General features: G+C 37.7%; 1 protein-coding gene across 1 annotated transcript in view; it reads right to left on the reverse strand.

The window, feature by feature from the left end:
- Nucleotides 1–685: 685 nt before the first annotated feature.
- CPE (carboxypeptidase E) overlaps nt 686–19,776 on the reverse strand; it is a 57,550-nt gene continuing 38,459 nt past the window's right edge. Inside the window, exons 2-9 of the mRNA XM_087737375.1 lie at nt 18,540–18,736; nt 16,505–16,672; nt 15,437–15,554; nt 14,253–14,435; nt 7,816–7,955; nt 5,418–5,517; nt 3,147–3,265; nt 686–1,398 (exon numbers count right to left, since the gene is read on the reverse strand). Of these exons, the coding sequence (XP_087593501.1) occupies nt 1,300–1,398; nt 3,147–3,265; nt 5,418–5,517; nt 7,816–7,955; nt 14,253–14,435; nt 15,437–15,554; nt 16,505–16,672; nt 18,540–18,736 (1,124 nt within the window). The 3' untranslated portion in view covers nt 686–1,299. The remainder of the gene's footprint in view (nt 1,399–3,146; nt 3,266–5,417; nt 5,518–7,815; nt 7,956–14,252; nt 14,436–15,436; nt 15,555–16,504; nt 16,673–18,539; nt 18,737–19,776) is intronic.

Genomic DNA, 19,776 nt, shown 5'->3' on the forward strand with positions numbered 1-19,776 from the left:
TTCAAACAGATGAGATGCTTAGCTGCTATCAAGTAGCATACCAGCTGTGGTTTCAGAAGAATTATACCAAACTTGCACCCACTACTGTTCATATGTATTCTCTGACTCCGCAAATTTCACTCGTCTTAGACAAAATACTAAAGCAAGTTAATTCAAGTATACTAAAAAAATGGGAGGAAGAAGGATCTTTTTAAATCAAAGTTGCTCTTTGTATCATCTTCAAGTATTTTGGTAAAATTAAACCACACTGAAAAAATTTTCATTTATCTGTCCTGCTTCTAGCTTTAGATAAGACTAACCAGCAGAAGAAACAAAGTTGGAAACAAAACGATTCTTGGCTTGTAAGACTAAATGCATGTCCTCAGTAGACTTCCAGTTCATTGTCTAAACTGTAATGTTTTGGTAGCTTTCAGTGAACACATGAACTTTTGGCTGATTATCTAGACACCACTGACACATGTAAAGATTGCTGAAAAGGTAGTTATCTAATTAAAACAGACATCACCTGAAACGATTTTTTTTTCTTGCTGTAAAACAAACACAAGCAGTATATTAATAAGATGCACAAGCTCTTCTTCACCCATTCACAATTTTTAATTTGATTAATAAGTAATGAGAAATAACTAAAACCTGATCTTGAAAGATCATGAACAGTTTAAGGAATAAAGCTCTGCTATTTCCTGAATTCATTCCATGCCATCTTTAATAAAAGACCTTACACAGATTCCTTCCGCTTACTAAAATGACATCAGTTTCTGTTTCTTACATATTTAAATAGCCCCAACACCAGAGACATAGAAAATGTTATACTGAATTTTAATCCTTGTAAAACATTATTACACCACACACTGTTATCATAAATCTTTTCAATAACATCCATTATAGAACTCAGTAAAGAGCACTGTCTATTACTATGCACTGTCAAATATTTCTGGCAGTATTGGGAATTGACTACAGCACATTTCTTTTTTAAAATTAAGAGTTAACCTACATATTCTGAACTTGCAAGTAATACACAACAGATTGTACTTCCATATAGGCTGCAGAGACATTCACTCATTGTTTTCTGATTTGTATATAAGAGTAAATTTTCTATAACAATATGAAAAAAAATTAATAACTTATTTATCTAGCTAGGAGGCTAGTAGTTATTTATAATCATATTAATCAAAAGATGACTGAAAAATTCAAAGTTAATTATTGTGAAGTGCACAAAATCTAGAATATATGGACTTGCCACAGTACATTATACTAAGTCAACATATAATAGATTAAAAGCTGTAAAGCCAAAATCTTCATTTAAAAATTTAGTGTTTCTGACATCATCTTCCACCATTCCATCAACTCTTCTTTCTCCTCTTCTTTTCTTTCAGACAATGACTCCAGTTCAAAATCAACCTAAGTAAGAGAAACAATCAAAAACATCAGTAAGATCTGTAGAGAGAGAAAAGTGTAGGCTTTTAAGAAAGAAGAGTAAGAAAGAATAAGAAAGAACTTATTGAAAGAAGTTGTTTAACACAGACATGGGGCTTAGGGAGGTACCTTCCATTTTAGGCTAGGTTTATTTCAAAGTCTCTCAGGGCTCATTTAAATATGTACAATACTAGCATATCAGTACAATAAATATCACTAAAAAATGCACATAGGCAAGCAAAATTTCCAAAAGAAACCAGACATCTGTCCATTCTTTGACTGTCTAAACACTTAAAAAAATACAGGCCCATGAAATTAAAATTGAATAATAGCCAGCGACAGAAATCTTCTAGCATATAATAGAAAGTATCATCAGTGTATTGCTGTCTAACACCTAGCAATGCAGACACCCAGCATATCAAAACACATGTTCAATTTTATACCATGAAGAAGATCCAGAGAGCTTCTCTGACACATGGCTCATTAGTGTAGATACGAAGTGTTACTGTAGTATATCCTAACATATGATACATGCTAGAGAAATAAGCATTTATTTTAATTGTTAAGAGTGGAATCCACACCTGTACAGAGGATGAATTAAAAATGCTTCTGAACTCTTAGATGCAGCCTAGGTCTTATTCACCATACATGTTGGGTATCTACACAAAGCAGAGCTCTATCACTATCTTTCTGCACAGAGCTGAACACTGCTTTTAACCTATGCACGTAGTCACTTGACAATTTAGATTAAAAACATCAAGTCTCAATGAAAACCTCAACATCTCTTACTTTTTATGTTGCACTATTTAAAGATATTCTGTAATCTTCTGATTGGCTATTCACACATCAACCAATAAAAAAAAAAAGTATAAGTATCTCAATATTACCCCTCACTGTGTCTTTTCATTTTAAATAGGACCAACAGGAGATTATGAATTTACAATGAGATTACTCTCAGTTGCTTCTGCAGTGAGTACTAGAAGATTAGATTTCCAGTCAGTCTTCTAAATCAGCATATTCTGAAACATCATGAAAAATCATCTCCTGCTTACATGTATACCATGAAGGAAAAAAGGTAAGATGCTTTTTTTTATATATATAATAGATGATATGTATCAAGAATAGTGTGGCCAGCAGGACCAGGGAGGTGATGGTGCCTCTGTGTTCGGCACTGGTGAGGCCGCACCTCGAGTACTGTGTTCAGTTTTGGGCCCCTCACTACAAGAAGGACATCGAGGTGCTGGAGCGTGTCCAGAGAAGGGCAACGAAGTTGGTGAAGGGTCTAGAGCACAAGTCTTGTGAGGAGCGGCTGAGGGAGCTGGGGTTGTTTAGTCTGGAGAAGAGGAGGCTGAGGGGAGACCTTATTGCTCTCTACAACTACCTGAAAGGAGGTTGTAGCGAGGTGGGGGTCGGTCTCTTCTCCCTAGTAACAAGTGATAGAACGAGAGGAAATGGCCTCAAGCTGCGCCAGGGAAGTTTAGGTTAGATATTAGGAAAAACTTCTTCACCAAGAGGGTGGTCAAGCATTGGAACAGGCTGCCCAGGGAAGTGGTTGAGTCTCCATCCCTGGAAGTATTTAAAGAACGGATAGATACGGTGCTTGAAGACATGGTATAGATGGACTTGGCAGTGATAGGTTGACGGTTGGACTCAGTGGTCTTAAGGGTCTTTTCCAACCTTGACAATTCTATGATTCTATGATTCTATAAATCAACATACACGTGAGCACTTACCACAACTGCAGGGCTAAAGGGCACAGCCACTTTTTTAGTTATTGCTAGATAGCCTGGTGCTGAGGCTGTAAGTTTGTAATTTCCAGGCACAAGCAATCTCCAGTAATCACCATCCTTGGCTGTAGAGAAGAAGAAAAAAAAAATCCAAATAAATACGTATAAACTGAATTATGCAGCTAAGGAGAAGGGACCGTATACCTTGCCAGCATCTTTTGTATTCCTGTCAGCCCTTTCCTTTTGTCTGTCTGAAAGGATTCTTCTGTAAGAGCTGTATAAATACATCATTACAGATTTTCTTCTCTTCAGGTAACCAAAACACAGATTTAAACTCTGAAGTTGTGCTGTAGCCTCCATGAAAGATTTTGCCTGCTGAGGCTGAAGGCTCTCCAGCACACTGAAGAAAAGGACAATCTGGGACATTATTCTACTTCAGAAGCACCCCTGGCTAAAGTGCAGCTCCTGTTAAGTGTCTGAGTTTCAGTTGGCAATGCAATGTGGATTTTTAATGTTCCTCAGTATTCTGAAAATCCAAATTTAAATAAATTTTATTGCCATCAAATGTAAATAAATAGGACCACCTTTCTCAATTTATCTTGCTGAAAAAGCTATAAATTATCATCTCCTCGAATATTCCATGTGAATCACCTCTGAAGCATCATTATCTACATGTTTCAGTATCCAGGCAATGTCTGGGGCTTTTTTCTTCTGTTCAGCTAAACAAAGAAATGAAAGTTTGAGCCACTCAGGTCAAAGAAAGGCTCCTACTGCACTGAGTGTTACTGCAGACCATCTTTTTCAGTCACAGAATAAAAATGCATAGTCCTCTTCTCTAGAAATGACCCTCTCCCATTTTCACAAAGAATCAGATCCTCCCTGCAGAAGAAGTAGGCAATCATCTAATTTGTCACAGGGTAATACTCTGAATTTCTCTATCTCCACGCAGAATTTTAGAAAACATTGCAAGGCTATTCTAAAGGTCAGTTAGCAGTGCCATTTAAAGCACTTGGCCATGCTCTTACTGCCAGTTCCTTAAATGCTTTTTCAGCACATCTGCAGCTACACAGCGCACTGAGGGAAATATTACTTAAATGTCTGCAATTCACACGGTCAAAAAATGTCAGTAGTCAGCCCAGTTGTTCACAGACTTTTCTCTTCATAAAACAGAAAGGAAAAAAATTACTGCTGCAGCGCTACAATAATGATCTATTCTAATTCCTGGCACTGGAACAAAGCTGAATTTTAACTCACGAACAAAGGAGTGGGGGAAAAAAAAGTCAAAGAATATTTACCCTTCTTTTTGAATGTGATAAAATTCAAGTACTTGTTTTCCTCACTGTTTTGACAATACATGACTTCCAGCCTTATACACGCACAATGATGTGAGAGGATTCATGATTACATGCTTTTTTGTATTGTAGAAGCATGAGCTGTAGTATCGTATGCATCACCCTCATACCTCAAAGTATCTCTTTGCACAGCTTATTCCCTTTTTATTATTCCTGAAAATTTATGTCCAGCCTCTATACTTTTTGCCTTCTTATATACAGTGAAAGAAGGTGGCTAATGTTATCATAGACTGTTCTCCTGCTTGGCAGAAATGCTGTTCTCTTTGCAAGTGATGTGAGAACAAATACAAATCAAAGCCAGCTGCAGGGTCTACCAGTCCTGTTTCATAGCATTCTGCATCTCTGTAACAATATAGTGAGACAAATCATTGAGAAAATGGCCATAATGTTAGCTCATACATAAAGCATTGGCATTTTATTATTGTTTTTCTAATTAGTATCTGTACGAACAAAAAAAAAATATGCCGTTCAAGTTATGGAAACTGAAAATCTGTCAAAAATTTACATACCAAAAGGTATGATTGCATCAGAAGTAATATAACAGTTTTGGACTACAATGTAGTCTTCAAGCTCAAAATGGCACTGCCAACAGGACTTTAAATCCTGGCAGAGTTGTGAAACACTACTTGCACCAGAAATCAGAAGACAAACTAAGCATGAATAACCAAAGGCTGCCGGAACCAATCCATGCCAGAGATCCAGGAAGTCCCAACAACCAGTCTCCAGCTACTTTGAGAGCAAAATACAAGAGAAAGGTTCATGATGCAGGCAACAAGCTTCTTGAGGCACAACATGTTTTCCCAGCTTCAAAATTTTGTTCCCTTAAAGCTTCAGCTAATAAGATCTGAAATGGCTCCAGGTTGCCAAGCAGAGGGAGTAGCAGTGTATTCCAGCACTTTCTGTTTTCCTGAGGAACAACACTCACCTGATGTAATGTCATGGCTTATCCCCTCCACAGAAATTGTAGCATTTGCTATTGGATTGCCCTGAAGATCTTTAACAAACCCCTTCACTCCTCGATGAATCTAAAATAAATAAATAAAGTCAGCAACACATGGGAAATCCCTGGAAAATTCTTAAGAAAAGCTAGCATTTTCATCAGTGAAATATCTATTGATATATCTAACAATGCATGTTATGGATCCCACAGTCTACATGCCGACAACTATCAAGGGTAATTACTGAGATCATAATGGAACAAACAGTGAAGAGGAAAAATAATTCAGCTGGTAGTTATACCAATTTCTCTGGGCAATGCAAGCATTTGTCAGAAATATGCAGCAAATCATAACATATGTGAACACTGACTTGAAAGTCTTTGTCACTGGGGATTAATGAACCCCCAGTTAAATGCAGGCACTTGAACTTTGATGGGCAATCCCTGTGTGAGGTGCTTGAGCTCTCTATTATGCACCCAAAACATCCAGGTCTTTGAGTTGGGACTACATATAGTCACAACACTCCCCACATGGCCTGTGAGAGAAAGATGATGGTTGGTCATGCCCTAGTTCCTTCTTGCCTCTTAGGCAACATACTCCAGGCAATAGCATCAGCAGTACCTAATCTGTCTGTTCCCATCTTATATGAAATTAAAGAACTGATTTGACTGCAGTGTGTGGAGAGACCAGTCCTGCTGGTATTTATTAAGCATGGTCTGAAAGCAGACTGAACTCCTCAGAGGCAAGAGGCTGAGGACCAACTACCTAGCCTGAGATAGGGAGCTCTCAGCACTAGGGAGATGGGGATGTTTTGAACCTGTGCAGAGATGCATCTCATTGGGAGCCTGGAAATTAAGTGGGGAAGTGTTGAGTTCAGGCTTCTCTCTGATTCTGTGATATTTGAAAAGACTTGTGGATCACAAATTTTATTTTGAGATTTTGATGTTCCCTTTACGAACCTATATGGTGTACTCAGCTGCTATAATTTAGTTCACCAGATTCCTCTAGTTTACACTGTGGGAGAAGCCTGACACAGATTGGCTTAGAAAAGCAGAAAGTACATATTTGTACTGTCCTCAGCAATCATGGGGGAGCTGGAGCATAGAGCTGGACCTCTCATCCTGTAAGAGGATAAAAACCAATGCCAGATAGACCATGGGAACTTCAAGCATAAAGCCAGCAGCTCCACAGGAGCAGAGGAAGTTGGCAAAATAATCTCTTACACATTAGTAATATGAAAATGCAGTGACACCATAGTTTTCCATGAGTCAGAGAAAATTAACCCATGCGCAAAGAAGCTGAACAATTTGAGATGGATCCCATCATAAATGGGTAAAAACCTGCAGTGCAGATAGAGCTTTTTCCTCAGCCCACATGCAACTTACTAACAGAACTGTATAACAAACATTTCATATATCCAAATATTTCAGATTTCTGGCTAACTAAAGCGTTTCTCCACAAATCAATTCTTAAAGAAATGAATGTATTACTTGGCCAGCACTGCTAACAAAGTATGTTTCTGATTTTTCAGTCCCAGGTGTGCAGCCGTTAATGATATCAGATATATTTGTGATCTTTAACTACAATAGCCAGGTTTCAGAGAGTCAAAACTCCCACGCAGCTTGGAACCACCATTTCAGTGCAGCCTGTTACAGTGGCATGAAATGATTAAAAAAACCCACAACAACAACAAAACCCAAAAAAACCCCAAACTCACACACATACAGATCTATTTCAGAAGTCTTAACTTCTAACCCATTAGCACAAGAGTAACTAAAACCATTATTACGCTTTACACTTCTAACCAGATTTCATATCATTTTTAATGGAATGATCACATTGACAGCTCTACATTTAATATCAGCAGCTCATGCAATCAGAGAGCAGTGAAATATCTACAAACCCAGGATTCGAGATGTCCCTTGACGTTACAGTGAACTTCCAGGCAGTTCCAGTCTAATCCAGCTATCTAGGCTCCCTGTACACCCAGAGTGATTCATCCCACATCTGTAGGCACGCTTTGCTATCTGTAGAGGGCAATCCATCTCTCTTAGTATACACATCAGTGCTGGGGGAATGAATTATATACACTCTGGTGATGTGTATTTCTTTTCACTGAGGAAGCCAACACAAATCATTTAAATTAAATGTCTGTAACAGCTTAAGTAAGGTGAAATGAATTCCATACTGTAACATTTTCTTTCTTTTCCTCTCTTCTTCCACATATTTAGAAAGCTCACGCAGGACTTACCACCTTAGAGACATATAAGAATTATGGAGCACCAAGGGGATTAGTATGAAATTTTGAATTAGATGTTCACACAGCACAAGGTTTAGAAGTTTTGTGTACAATAACTAGAGTTTTGCCATCCTCTTTTTTGTTACCTGCTCGATGTAATTGATAAGGGAGTTCTTGTTGTCCTCCCAGTAGCCCTTCAGAGTTTCTTCAGGTGGGAATTTTTCACAGCTAAGCTCCACTGTGATTTCAAAGCAGTTGCTGCTGAGGTAATTGAAATCCTGCATTCCTGCAATGCCAGAAGAGAGTGATGCATTTTGCATTGTTCTGAAGTAAATAAAGGGGGGCATGTGAGATGCTGGGGCTGTTAAGAAAAGAATACAGTCGGTGCAGTTCTATTTAATCAGCTTACTTCTGAAATCAGAGGTATTAAATTAGAAAAACCAACAAGACAATTAATTCCCAAGAACATTTTCTTCCCACAGAAAGTTTAGAAAAGACTTAACACCTGGCCTGTATAATTCTACCTGACGTTCCACCTGGCCTGCATACCCCTACCTGACACATGTTTTTGGATAGTTGACATATAAATTACTTTTTTTTCTCTTCAGGAACAGAATATTATTTCTGATTATGGCTAAAATATTTCCAGATGAAAGTAAAAGGTGATCACTTTGTAAACCGAGAAGAATGACAATTAATTATAAAGCAAATGAAACATGACAAAGTGCCTCTGAAAAAGAGGCTTATAAAGACTGGTCAAAAACGTGGGGTTTTTTTTCTGAAAAAATAGGTTTCAACTCAGTAACATTTTACAGAAAATTCTTTACATGGAAATTTTTCCATGGATAGGGAACCGACTCAATGCCTCTGCAAAATAAATAATTAATACATTAAGAGAAACATCATTATTAATGCAACTTTAACCATAGGAATTTAAAAATATATACAGTAGCATCACCACTAGGAATAAAAATTTGATGGGAAAGATGTACTCTTTTATACTTCTGAGCCCCTTCTCTTACTACATGGAAATATCGGCTATTTTCTCAAATCAGTCAACTGGTAACCGAAGCGGTTTCCAGTTTTGTAACTGGATCAACCAGCTGGAGAGGGACTGTGGCTGCCCCCAGGAGGGTTATAAATATATTCTTTGCAGAAGCTGATGTAGAATTAGCACTTGTCTTCCCAGTCTATCTAGCTAGCAGAGTCAGATGATTCTCAGAGGACTGAAAAGAAAAAGGCTACCAAGCATTTTGAGCATCCCCATGGAGGTCAGTGAGGGATTTAAAAGTCCTTCGAACACAGCTGATTCATTCAGCCCTATGTTCCTCCATGCAAGCTACATATGAGACCTAATGAAGTTTCTTTACAGAAGCATCAGTGTTGTGCACTGACCCAGAAATGTCCAGAGAGCTGATGTCATATACAAAAGAGAACACTGAGGGCAGCGAACAGATTGAGTCAGGTGGGATTTTGCCAGCACATTAGGATGAATCTATTTTCTGCCAACCAGGCAATGAGACTCCTAACTACTGATAGGAACAGGGACTTTTCAGACTCCTAAAAGAACATTTTTATTTCTAAGCCTTTTTTAGATGGCTGAAAAATGAGGACACAGAAGGCAAAGGTGGTCCTGGGAGGGATGGCTCTGATGGCCCACCAGGCAGAATGCAAGATGGACCATTCAGCAGTACACAGTGAGAGAGCAGCAGAGTTATGAGTAAAATCCTGACAGCTGTGCTGACTGCCAGACATCTGTTCCAGACACTAGATAATGTTGGTTTTGTTGATTTTTGCCTTTCTTCTACAAGAAAGAATCTATGAAGAGAAGAACTGGAAGCTGAAGGGCATGATGTAATTTTACTGTAGTGCCAACAACTCTTGACCGTTATTGCTCCAATTCTCTGGCAGTTTCTCCCTCCCCCCCACCTCCCAAAGCAAGGTGATACTCAGGGATGCCCAAGTTTCTCAAGGGCACAATAAAGAAGCAATATGTTTTCCAGTTTTGTGCAGTGGCCATATCCTATAGTTTGTTTCCCAGATCCTGGCCTGGGCCGTAGTTTTTATGTGTTGCTCCTGAAAAAATTCATCTTGCATCACTAAGCTGCAGGTGATGATCTGAATCTCTGGGATGGACAATGGGGTGAAGACAGCCTAGATCTAAATTGTGGCCTACCACATCTGTAATCTGGAGAGCATCAGGCCAGCTACATACAATTTGCACTCTTTACCTGCCTGTTCAATATGGCAATTGAGTGCGATATCCAAGAAATCAATACATTTCAAAAGATTTGTTCAACATTGCGGCAACTTTGCTGGCACTGATCAAGCTCTCTAACTGCCTTATGCCTTCTTGTTATGCACATGACATACATCACATGCATTCACACCACCACACTCCCATAGCCTCTCATTTTAACAAAGGATAGCACAAAACTAACTTTCCTATACTTTAACAGGGACCACTCTCTGAAGATCAGAAAGGCTTAGCAGACCTCAGATATAACTGAGATTCATGCCCTTCACTGCTGACCATGTGTAGGACTTTTCTTTGAAACTGAGCAACACAAACACTCCTCTGTTGCACTGCTCTACTGTCCTGAGGGACTACAGTGTCTCTTTGTTAGTACTCGCATAAATAAGCTTAGAATATGGGACAAAATCAATTTCTTCAGCTTTTAAAAAAGGAACTCCAACCTTCACAAAGACAGTGGAGCGCAGGGTGGGCCTTTGTCATCCAGGCATCAGAATTATTTAGACTTTGAATTGCAAGCTACAGCACTAGTTCAGCGTCTACACCTATAAAGACAGTAACTTTTAGCAGAATAGGATGAGCTTGAGCCTTGTGCGTAATAAGGAGAACATGGGCCTCCTACACGTCTCATAAAATCCTAAAAAAATTTACCTAACATTGCTTCCAAAACTGGTAACATGAAAGGTAACTCAAGTTAGGAACTAATTAATTGTGAAGAGTGATTTGAGAGTATCTGAAAATAAAACAACACTTAAACAATAGCCTAATAATACAGCAATTTGTAAGCTGCTTTGAAATGCTATTTTTGTAATGACACAAATCTGATTAGACTCAGGTGACTCTGTAATGACAGAACAAGCAGAACAGGCATGTGCCTAGCTAGTAATTCATTGCTATCTGTTCTTCTCATTTGTATTTCCAAATAGATACTCCACACAAAAGGTACATTAAAAAACCATTAGTGATGTTGAAAAGTTATGCACTCAACAGCTAAGGAAATGCCAAAATTAAAGCTGTCTGTGTAAATTTAATTTGGCTTTCTTGTGCATAAGTGAAATCATTAATTACATGCCGATAGGGAGAAGACCGGTGTTAAAAATAGCATGGATTTTATGTACAGGCTTGTTTTTCCCAAGGATCTGGTGGCTAAAAGGGCCTTTCCTGAACCCAGAAGAATGACCCCTTTGCCTTTGCTTGCTGCTCTCTGAAAAACCTACAAGGATCAACTAATTACCGATGACAACTAATACAAAACAAGTGTAACAGGTATCATAGTCTCAGATTTAGCACAAAGATGCTAAAGGACAGAACATGAATGCAATGGAGGGTTCATCCTTACTTCCAGCTTGAGACAAGGGCTGCTACCAGACTTTTCTGCCACCAGACATTCAACCTTCCTACTGAAAGAACCCAGGTATTCAGAAAAACATATGCAAAAGCAACCTATACTCACACAAGAGAGCCACCCATATATTATCCCTGCATGCTGAGGAACCAATGAAGACTGCTGCTGGCCCACCATGCAGTACTGTCTTTTACAGAAGGTAGAAGTTCCTGTGGGCGAATGATACGGGCAAAGAAATTGATGCAGCACAACTGGGGCCACCATAATAAGCTCTATAGGGCAACAGCAACTTTAGTAATTTATTAGAAAGAAAAAATCAGCCCTTCCTAGGTCAGAGCTCTTGGTCTGATGAGGTATTGTCAAAGGCAGCATCTAGGAGAGCATAGCCTCTCTCATCTAGCTCAGCTGTCCTCCACTCTCTCCTTTTTCCTTCCCTCACCACTGCTCTGCTAAAGCCATGCACTCCGTTCTACACCAAACACAGCTCCAGTACCTAGTCTCACCTATTTTCTACCTCTATTCTCAGTCACGTTGCTCCAGTTCTCCTCCTTTCTCTACAAACTCGTGGCAAGTCCTCTTTTATTTTGCCTCCATTCAACCCAGGGAGATCACACAGGGACGCGAGCCTAACCTGCAGGTGCCCCCGGACACTGAGCTACTCTCATGTCCCCTTGCAGGACCCAGAACAGCCTACAGCAACCCAAAGGTGCAAAAGGCAGAGAAGCACCACCTTAGCTCCGAACCAGAGCAGATGCCATGCAGACAAGGTCTTCGGAGAGTTTCTCTTGATAAATTCTGAACTCTGGTAAGGATATACAATGAAATACTTTTCCTAAAGCAATACAAATGGCTTTTCAATAGCTTACATCACTGCTAACTTTGAGTGCATTATCATATGGACAGCAAAAGGTCACTGATACAACAGATAACTTGCACACCACATTTCAGTTTCCAGAAAGAGCTTTTCAGACTAAAGCTTCCAAGAAAATTTTCACTTGAACTAAGCAATGTTTAGTTATTTTCCTTAGCACTAGACATGAAAAAAAACAGAACTGTTTTCGCTGAATTATTTTTGGTTTTTTAAGTCAGCCTGTGACAAACCTTACCATGGAGGTTTTGTTCAAAAGTCACAGCTTGCCAGTTGATTTCTACGCTTGGAAAAAAAAACAGATTCATGCTGTATGGTCCAAACTACATTGTCATCTCCATATTTTCTATTAGCTGCACCATATTAGGATCATAGAACCTGGTTAGAACTGATTCCTGTCTATTAACTTCTGCACAAATACATGAGAAAAAGAAAGGGCTCATTTGGGGAATTTGCAGTCTAACTTAAAATAAGATCCAAAAGAAGGAAATAATTCAAACTTTCCAACAAGTTTTTCCAATGGAAAAATGTGCCTTTGGCATGTGCAGTGTAGTCAGAACCAAAGCATTTCATCAAAACAATGGAAAGACTGGTTTTTTTATAGCATTTTCCTAAGGAAAAAAAAGCTGAAGTTAAATATGCCCACTTTTTTATAGTTAATACTTAATATTTCATTAAGATAATTTTTGGACTGAATTGAAACAAAATTTAACTATTAAACCTCTCAATATTTTGTTATATTTATTTTTTTTCAAATTATGCAAACTCTGTTTTGTCAAGGGTGTTTTAATGGTTCCAATTTAAAGTCTGTGGAAAGCTTCACACAAAGGGAAATTTTTGCTTTTCAGTCATATTTAGAAATGTCAACATTTTACCTTACACCCAGTCCCTGGTACCTGTGGTACCACAGCAGAGGAAACATGCTGCCTCTGTGAAGACTGGAGATAACAGCTCTAAGAATAAGCAGGTGATTGCTGGCTGTGTGAGCACTACCAGTCATTGTTCTGTTTCTAATTTCTTCACCTGAGCTTAATTATTTTCCTCTTCTAATACCCTCTTTACTGCAACAGGAGCAGAGTTAGGCTACCATCTATGCTGTCAAATGCTTTGAGAGATTCCTACTTATTCCAGGTAAAAAATTTAAAATTCATTCAGAGCCTGTAATTGAATATTAAGAGGAAAGCAAACAATAAAACTGGTACATGCGTTCAAAGTTATGTGGTACAAATAAAGAAAGCCAATGCTCAGGCAAGTCACTCCAACGCGAGCTGAGTTTCTAGCTCAGAAATGCCGAGCTCAGTTTCACTCCAAAGTTTTGTCTGAGTTTAGCAGACAAAGAAGACTCAAAGATTTAAATATCCCAACACCTTTTTGCCTCAGTTTATAAAGAAAATGACATATCAAAATTCTTAGTAAAAAGGAATGAAATGTTTCATTATTTCAGGCTACTCTTCTAGACTTCTCCTGGAAAATTAGTGTTGAAGTGGTCATAGTAGCTCTGCTGTTCCTCTTAGCACAAAAGGCTCCACCAAAGTCTAGGGGAACACTGCCTGGGCAGGAATCAGGCACTAATTAACCCACAAAGTACGGAGACGCAAGTATCTTCACAGCTGGATTTTGTTCCCATGAAAATCAAAGGCCAAACTGACATTGTCAATAACATTGCAAAATCAGGCCTCTCCACTTCTTTCAAGGTTGGATGCTTTCATTATTGAGGTTAAAATGAACAGTCAGTAGCCTGCTCTCTCTCCTCAGGGTTTGTTAGGGGATTTTTTTACTCTTTAAAAAAAAAACAAAACAAAACAAATATTTAAGCTCTCATGATATCATAGCAATTGCTCACTTACTGTAGAACTACTAAATTTGCAACGACCTGAACCCTGACTGAATAAACACTGCAGAAAAAGCAATAAAAGAAGAATATTTTAATAGGCATCACAATGACCTTTATGGGATTTTATAGATATACTGTGGTGAGTGTTCAGCCTTTGATTTAGCCTTAACCACAACAACAGTTGCGGATAACCTGGTGGTATTCCAGTCTGTAATTAAATCAGTGAAAACTAAGCTTAAAATAACCACCAGTGACACTGAAGCCCCATGCAGTGGAGCTCACCTCCCGGGACGCTGTACCATGCACCACCATTAGTTGTTCCATCCACAAAGCTGCTGTCATCGTCATTTTTACGACATGGTGGTCTGTTTGGATCAGACATAGCAGGATTGAAAGAAGAATAACTGCGAGCCAGGCTTTGAAAAACAGCATCATCGGGGCAGGAGCTGTATTCATGAGCACTGCCTAGGGAGGAAAAAAAGTCCAGGAACAAGGATTATTAAAAGGGCAGTCCTACCGACCAGGCTCACAACCTACATTACCAGCACTGCACAGCAGGACTGTGCCTGGAAATTCTCTGTACATGGGTAAGTGTCCTACAGCATCAAAAACTAATATAGCATTATCTTAATAACATTAACATTTCCCCAATACTTCATCAACTGCCTGTACCAGGTTGCCCCATTATTGAGGTGACTATTCATACCAGTCTTAATATTTTTGAAAATATTAATTTAAAAGTGCACCACAAAATCTAAGCTATTGTAGGCTTTAAATATTTTCTTAGAACACACAGTACATAGACAAAGGTCTCTCCCTAAAGAGTTTTACAGTCTGATATTAAAAGGATTTGCAATTAAACTGTGAGAAAGTAGACTGAAGGAAGACAATCACAAACAATACCATCATATCATGACCATTTCAGTCATGTGCACATCCCTTAGTAGCAGAAAAAACAAACTAATATTGCTGTGTGCTAAATGATAACATCTCTGCCACAATGCGATCCTTTTTATATAGGACCAATATTGAGAAAGTGGAAACAATGACAGTTGTTTCTGTCAGCACACTAATGCTTTCAGAAAATAATTTTTTAAAGGTGCAAGTAGAGAAATTTTAGATCATACAGGCAGCCTAGACACATCTCTCTCACTTCAGTTAACAGCGTACAAACAGCCCCAGCTGATTTAAGAGCTAAGTTGCCTCAATTAAAATATCTGAGGGACTATGATTCCCTCAGGTATTACATAATTTTTGTGATGTAACTCTACTGAAAAAATTATCATCTTCAAAACTAGAAAACATGGACATACAGTGACTAGCTTTAAACATGTGATTAACATGCTAAAATAAGTCATTACAATGCAATGACATGATGTTTACCAAGTGGACCTTAAGTAGCAGTGAAATAAGTACAGAATGTAATTTCTATCTCCTACTATTTCATGTTAACTTCTCTTACATACCACTCCGAGTCTCATCATAAGGATAGTTTGCAACGAGGTCTCCTCCATGAAGATTGGCAGAAAGCACAAAGGGAATATCCATAATCCAGTGAATGACACCTTTTGTTTCAGGAGCAAGCTACAACAAAATAGCATTACAAGCAGTTACAAACTGATAATTCAACATAGAAACTTATTCAATTATATATAGTGGGCTTAATTATTATCACATATATTGTGCAAGACATTTAAATGAACAGCAATTTTATTTTGGCTGCAGAGAGAACTGAATCAGTCCTTCACATCAGATTTATAATTATATTAAGTAGATTAATATAAGTCTAAAACTGGTGTAAATTAGTTCAGAATGAGATCACGCATAAAGCAATCTCAATATTTTACTTCTTCCCATTATGACTAAAAAAAAGCCTACCAAATTTTAAATAAAGGAAAATAAACTAAATCAAAGTAAATGTTGGTAGGATGCAGTCTATTCTCTGCACGGAAAGTAAAATTACTTCATTTAATAATTTGAATTTGAAGACAGAATATGGCTATTAAGGCCACAATCCTATGGGATTGCAGTCACAACACTATATTTTCTAGAACCTCCTCTGGGGGTAAACACAAGAAGATAAAAATCCCTCCAGATATACGCCTGTATATTTAAGGCTTAAGCTTCACAAAAATGCATGTGTTATATGCGAGAATAGCTATCTAGGCAGCAATGCAATTAAGCACAATACAGAAGTGAATTTCTGGCAATGGTAAAAATGCAGAATATCTGCAAGAATAGCTTCAAATCAAGGGAGAAGGTGACAAAATCTCTGGCCTTAAAAATAAAACATGTTTTGAGTGAGGAATTGTCTAAGGATTAAGCAACATGGATCAAAAGGTTCTACTACAGCAAGTCATTTTGAGAAAAACTTCAGGAAGCATCAGACAGATAAATTTAACAAAATGAAAAAAATATTTATAAGAACGTGAATCGTAAAGACCATACACACAGCTCTTAGAGGTTGCTATGTCTGCTTGCATTAAAGGGAAGAGATGGGCATGTAAGTGACCCGATATTAAGCGCCTACTTGCCTTAGGATTCTGGTCCACAGCTTTTTTCATGTTTTTCAGCAGATGGTTGTTTGGGCCACCTTCTTTCTCATTAACATAGACTATTCTATCAAGATCAGGGAAATTTCGGTTTAGATCTATCCCTTGGGCATTACTTCGACCAACAAACCAGTCTTTAAGTTCACCGGGCTGAATGAGGACAGGGAACAGAAAGAGAAGGGAGATGAGTAGATTCAGGAGATTACATATCAAGCTTTATATGGGCATATTTAGCCATGCAAATTTAAATCATGGGTTTACTTCTCATGTTCTTGAGAATAAGAAGGGATCTTGCAGGAGTAAAAACTTCTGAAGCACCAAAAGCTGAGTCATTTCTATTTCTTCCTAGAGCTCTGTGGGAACAAAACCAACATCTATTGCACTGAGGGTCTCGGAGGAGAGGATCATTCTCATAGTGGCAGATCTGGACTAAGGATGGGCAAATTTACCAGCAGCATCAGATTTTCCAGTGCCTTCTGAGTCTTCCCCCGAGACCTGGCTTTTCCCCATTGCTTCATGCCTATGCTCATGAATTACAGACCTCAATTTAGTGAGCCTCAGAGCAGCTGGAGATTTATCAGCCAGCCAGAAGGAACATTTGCACTTGTTTCAAAGTTCCTCTAAATAGCTTCAAGGTAAAGAAGGACCTTAATTTTTATTTACCTAAGATTTTTATTTTTATAGTGTCTGTCAGCTTCGTTCACTGCAATGGTGACACTGAATAAAGATGCAGTGAGAATTTTTGCAAAAATCTTTTCTTTTAGCTGATTCCCTAAAATAGGTTTTGGGTTGCATTAACGAAATGCCTTCAGAGCACATAGTTTTCCCTAGCTTGTCTCTCTAAGATTTCAGTACTCTATAAAGTAGGTTTAGTTTGATTACTGGTTTTAATCTTGGGGTATATTGAATCTACTGTCACACACTGTGTACAGGAGCAAGATACTTCTAAATTAGAATAACAGTGACACTAAAACAAATTGTATTATAAATCGTATGTAATTTGTAAGACAGTGCTGTAAAAGCAAGTGTACTTTGACTAAGGAGCAAAAGTTTCAAATTATATTAATACAAAATCTCTACAGACAGATTTCAAACAAGTAAAACACTGCACCAATTGGAGGCCAGCTTCTGCTTCATTGCCACGAGAGGGAGACATACGACCGAATATGGTTTAAAAGAGTTCTCTGAGGTTTGGGTTTTTTAAAGACTTCATGAGAATCCGTTTAATCAAGATCTTAATAAGGTTTGACTTATTTAATAATAAACAATCACATAAAAAGATTCAACATTTCCCTATTAATTTAAAAAATTAATACACCTTGTAAAGCAAGAAAAATCCTATTTTTGTTGAGAACATAATACATACCAGAAGCTGTATATAACAGCATCCTACTTGGCCTCTGTTTACTAATTATGTATTAACACATTACATGTTTCTTGACTGAGTCATCATTCTAAAATACATGCTAAACTTTCTTGACTAATAGCCTAATTAAAGTATCTCATGCCTGAAATTCAGAATCAAGGTTATTCATATTAAAAAGATGGCTCACAAAGTTTGCCTGTTTTGGGATCAAGCTCTGATGAATGTGAATAATTCACGTAAGTGCATTTACATGAGAATATTCTTAAAGGAAATACCAACTTTCCCTTTTCTACCACTTTTGAAATATCATGTATTACTAGAAGTTCCTTGTTTAGGAAGCAGTTTGGTCAGTGAACTTAGATGAAAGAACATGCATGAAACATAAACATTACTATATATTAAAATATAATGACATCAACTACAAGAGAGATGGCTATTTGTTGGAAACCCAAGCATAAAATCCTCCTTGTTAAACAGAACAAGCCTACTGTACTATTAGGAAATACTTCAGTTATGTTGTTCCATTCAACAATCACCACCAAGAGTTCATTTATCTGTAAAACCACTAGTCCAAGTGCCATTATGATCCTAAGGTTGATATAGACATTGGTAACTATTCTTATATATGTATAAATATAAAAAGTATAAAACCTGGGATGCTGCCTTCTCAAAGCCATCTGGGTTCAAAGATGGCATGATATGGATACGTGTGCTATGGATCAAGTTGATAATAGTTTCATTTCCTTTCTGGTATTCATTACACAAGTATTGAGCCAAGAAGATGAGCAACTCCCTTCCAACAGCTTCATTCCCGTGCATATTCCCAACATATTTAAATTCCGGTTCTCCTGCAAGAAAAAGGAAGAAAATGTCTTAGAACAACACATAAAAATCACCCATGGACTGGATCACACAGCACAGCTGAGATGTGCCTATCACTATAACTACAACTGGTCACAGTACCCCCCAGGAAGCTACAAGCCTCCTTCAGAAAAGTGGATTTAGTTTTTTTTCTAAACTCTGGCTAAACAAATAGTAATTTATATTCAGCTGTTTGCCAAAGGCAGAGAAAGAATATCAAAGGATAACAGAGTATGCCAAAATAAATGCTAAGCACAGCCATTAACATTACTACTGTTGAGATCTAATGCAATTAATCCTTCAATACTACAAAAGGGTGTCTTGATTAGGTAGTTTTTAAATATATAAACAGACACTAATAGAGCTTCTTATCTTTAATGTTCTCTTCAAGATTAGGTTAAGTTTATCACACTACACATGCATTAAACTGCACTTCTTTTACCAAAGCAACAGTTGTTGATCCTAGTGATCTGAAAAATCTTATTCAGCAGTTGCTTTGGATAGCCAGCTCAGACTTTATGAAGCAAGTGCAATAACCTAACTCATAAAATTAATCATTGCCATCTAACATTCCAATAAACAGTCCAGTATTATGTATATATTCAATGTTGATTTAATATATATTGTATACTCATATATAATATTCAATGTATAATACGTATTCAATACATATTCTATATATACTCATATATATATTCAATATATAAATGAGCAGTCCAATATTCCCAGTTGCTCATTAGTTGCATTCTCATGACCCTAGACATGAAAAACATACAAGATAGGTCTTATAGCTGTGAAGGATTTACCTTTTAAAAGACTACATTTTGGGCCCTAATTCCAGAGAGGTTTTAGTGTAATGTAAATACCCAAATGAGATTAAAAGGATTGTCCTGGAAGTAAAATGAAGAATGTGCTGTTTTCTAGGTTGAAGCCCTTTTTTCTTATCCTTTTCCTTTTTAAATGCAGTTCTTCTGCTGTAACAGCTTTAATCAAACATTCTGATTATATGCTCTGAATAGTCTTTGAA

The sequence above is a fragment of the Nipponia nippon genome, unplaced genomic scaffold (genome assembly GCF_047370975.1).
Source record: "Nipponia nippon isolate SJK-2023a ecotype South Korea unplaced genomic scaffold, ASM4737097v1 scaffold_6, whole genome shotgun sequence".
Lineage (NCBI taxonomy): Eukaryota > Metazoa > Chordata > Aves > Pelecaniformes > Threskiornithidae > Nipponia > Nipponia nippon.